Source organism: Drosophila elegans, unplaced genomic scaffold (assembly GCF_018152505.1).
Source record: "Drosophila elegans isolate 14027-0461.03 unplaced genomic scaffold, ASM1815250v1 contig_721, whole genome shotgun sequence".
In the NCBI taxonomy this organism is placed as follows: domain Eukaryota; kingdom Metazoa; phylum Arthropoda; class Insecta; order Diptera; family Drosophilidae; genus Drosophila; species Drosophila elegans.
Genome location: NW_024546078.1, coordinates 181,649 through 185,301, shown reverse-complemented (window position 1 = coordinate 185,301; position 3,653 = coordinate 181,649). Strand labels below are relative to the sequence as shown.

Sequence of the window (3,653 nt, the reverse complement as noted above, 5' to 3'; positions counted from 1 at the left end):
CAAAGAATAGTGCAGGGTTGCTGAGTGCCGGGCTTTGTTGTCCATTTACGTCAACAGTTCCATTCAAGCTGCACACAGCCAGACTGAGGGAGTGGGCCAAGAGCTTGCTATTTGCCGAGCAGTTTCAGATAGATACATAGATAAAATTGAACTGGGATTTGGGGATTGCGCAAAAGTAACTGAGCAAATTTCCGCAGATAGTTGAGCTCGGAGCTGCTTTTGCTGTAGTGGCCCGAGTTCTGCCAGCAGCCAGGCAAATTGAATGCTGATGCACAGCATCAGCGCCGAACGCAGACCACCAAATGTTGGCTAAGCTGGAGAGATGTGTGCTCTTGCTAAGTGGCCAAAGTGCGTTAAATTTAAAGTGCGCTCATAAGCCGGCGCTGCGCCATGTTCGACAATTAAAGACATGGCCAGAACTATATCGACTTTGCTACCCTCCTGCACTGCCAATGCTTGTTCCTCGCTGTCTGGCTGCCATTTACAACAGCGGGAATTGCATCTGACACTCTGCGCTATTTCACACCGGAAAGACAGCGACACACGAATTCGCAGCACAGGACATCAGGACATAATATGTACAGTCTGCGACTCCATCCAAGGACTATCCGTCGTGGACCCGCTTTGGGGCGCCCACGTTGTGTACGTAAGGACGGACTGATTCACTCTTCTTTCACTTATTTTTGACGCATATACCATCGTCTTGCGATGTCTGCTAGAAGTCGTTCACTTGCAGCATCCAAAAATCAGGAAGTCCCTATTTAAAGTTTTACGATAGGTACAATAAAAACAACAAATCCCTAGTCTTTTAGAATTAAATCGAGCAGTTTCTGAACCCAGAAATATGGGCGGCTATATCCAGGCCATGGAAGATGATATTCATAGCCCTTGAAGAGCAGAAAGTTATTGTTTCGATACTGAGAAATTTCCGAGCCTATAAAATATTTATATTCTTACTCAGAATCACAAGATCACGAGAGTCGATCTAAAAGATTTCTTTCTGTTGCAGGTAGTATATAATTCGGAACGAGCCGGATCGGGCGACTATAGCATATAGCTCACATAGCAAAAATCGGAAAAAGAAATGAAAAAAAATATAAGTTTGTTGTTTCTTAATTTTTTTTAGTTCTTCGACATATAGTAATGGTTAAATATTTCAGAATTTCGTTTTAGGTTTCATTAAAATCGGACGAATATAACATAAAGCTTGAGAGCAATAAAAATATTTAATTTTTTTTTTATTTTTTATTTTCTGGCTTCTTAAAAAATTCTTTTTGACTTATTTATACTTTGACAGTTCAGAAATACGCTTTTAATTTTATTAAAATCGTAAAACGATTTCATATAGCTGCCATAGGAACTATCGAATAATTGAGCTGCAAATCTTGATAGCTTCAATGTTTGTAAACATATACGCAAGTAAATCATAATTTTAATCTTTTCGAGAATATTTATTTTTTGAAACAGCTGCAGGGGTGTATGAACTTTGGCTTGTCAAAGTTTGCTTACTTTTTTCTCTTTTTTTAATTTTAGGAAACAAATAAAATGTAGAGAGAATACCAACCAACTGTCCAAATCCGTACAGCAAAATCAGACAAACCTCAAACACAGATCAAATAATTAACTCAATAGATCTGAAGAAATCAAATAAGTACACAGCCAAAAAATGCCTTAAATTTTTGCGTTTAATTTGCGTAAAGTCTTTTAGGATATTATAATGAAGTGTAGACATAAAAAAAAAATTAAAAAATAAGAATACCTACTTTTTCACAAGTATTGCAAATGTTAATGTTGTCAGGATGTCGCGTCCGAAGCCCTGGAATTGCCCATATAATATTGCTTAAACCAGCGATTTAATCTCTGAATTAAAAGACACCGAAATCTGACATTTTGACCTTATTGTTTTTATAGCATAAACACATTTTATAAAAAATACACGTACACATAAAAATATACGATCGTAAAAATTTCAAGTCTCAAGTTTTTAAACGAAACCCAAAAACGGTATAGAATCAGACGGACATGGCAATATCAACTCGTTTAATCATGCTGATTAAGAATATATATACTTTATAGGGTGGGAAAGGCAAGGGTATAAATGTCACATGTTTCTTGAACATTTTTTTTTGACAACAAAAAAATGAGTGAGATCTACCTCTTGAGCCTTATTGGAAAGAAACACGCGCTTAATGCTATAAACCAAAAACTTAATATATATTTACAGAATAACGAAAACGGAAGCTAGTCATGGAACGGACTCGAAATGATATAAAACCATATGATATAAAACTTTACGAGGCAAATACGCGAGCTTTATTACAAATTCTTTAAAAACTACCAAATGTTTCACATTTTACATGGTCTTTCCAATGGCAGCTTTAGGATGTCGTCCGATAGGCAAGGTTAGGTTTGGCAATACGATATGAAAAGTTTTAATAATCTATCTTTTTCACTGCGAGAAAGTTCGGCATAGACAGTATGCTCCCGCAGCTCTGGGATATAGACAACCGATTTTAATCCAATATCTAGGCTTTAATTATTAATACTTGAACTAAAAAAAACACCAAAAATGCAACATTTTAGCCTGATTTTTGATATAGCAGCTATAGCATATAGGATGATCTGCGTACACATACAAATATCGACTGCTTGAGTTTCAAGGTTTCAAGTCTAAACTAAACTCGCAAACAGTATAGAAACATACGGATTTCTAAACATTTTTTATAATACCATCTGCAAGGGTATAAAAAAATCATCAGTTCCATCTTACTTGACCCAATCTGCTGACAATGGTTAGGTTTAATTTTTCCGCTGCTGCATTGAAGCGGGCCCGAATCGCTTATTGTTTGTTTTCGTTTGTCGCTTTTTTGTACAAAACCAATCCGAAACCGGGCTTGCATTTCGCACTGTCAAATTAAGCACAGACCGCAACTAATCCTATTTTAGTTTTATTGTTTACCGCGGAACATTTTCCCATTTCAGATGCGATTTAATTTCATGTCAAACATAAGCTCTTTCCTTTCTTTCTCGTCAATTTTTATGTATTGTTTGCCTCAAACAACTCGCACGCGCACACACATCAACGCCTGACAAATTGTTTATTTTGGCGTTTAAGTTCTGCTTTTTTAATGCTTTGCATTTCACTTTTATTTCGGTTTTGGGCTTGCCAATCGATGGCATTAGTGAAGAATCAATTGAGCGATGGCAGCAATCAAAACCGTAAGCCATGAAACCAAAACCGCACATCAGTTGTGCCCCTTGTTGGTTGTTGTTTTAGGTCGTGTGTGCTTCGGTGGGTGTGGAGTGGTGTGGTGTGTTGGGGTGTGCGGAGGGTGCATGTGCCTCTTTGTTTGCACTGGGACTTAAATTGCCTTTGACAGGCTTTTCAAAAATATGGTTCTTATTAAATTTATATTTGTCTGCTTGAGTTGCCAACTTAATAGGAGTACATTGGGCGGCCCAAATGTGTACGAAAACAGTACCCAACGCCTGCTTAGTATTTCTCATTGGCCTGCTATGAAAACCGAAATTAATTACGCACTTTCGGTTTCCATTCTCCACTTTGTCAACGTCTAATTGCTGCTTTACATATTTTCTCATGCACTCGGTTGTGCCAGGCGAGGCATTGGGTTTTTCACTTTTTTATTGTCTGG

At 37.5% G+C, this 3,653-nt stretch overlaps 1 protein-coding gene across 1 annotated transcript; it reads right to left on the bottom strand.

Annotated features, from left to right (window-relative positions):
- Window positions 1-3,079: 3,079 nt before the first annotated feature.
- LOC121467783 lies at window positions 3,080-3,246 on the bottom strand. Its single transcript, XM_041710029.1, is given in 2 exon segments — window positions 3,080-3,123; window positions 3,126-3,246. Coding segments are annotated over 2 exon segments (165 nt in total).
- Between the last annotated feature and the right edge of the window lie 407 nt (window positions 3,247-3,653).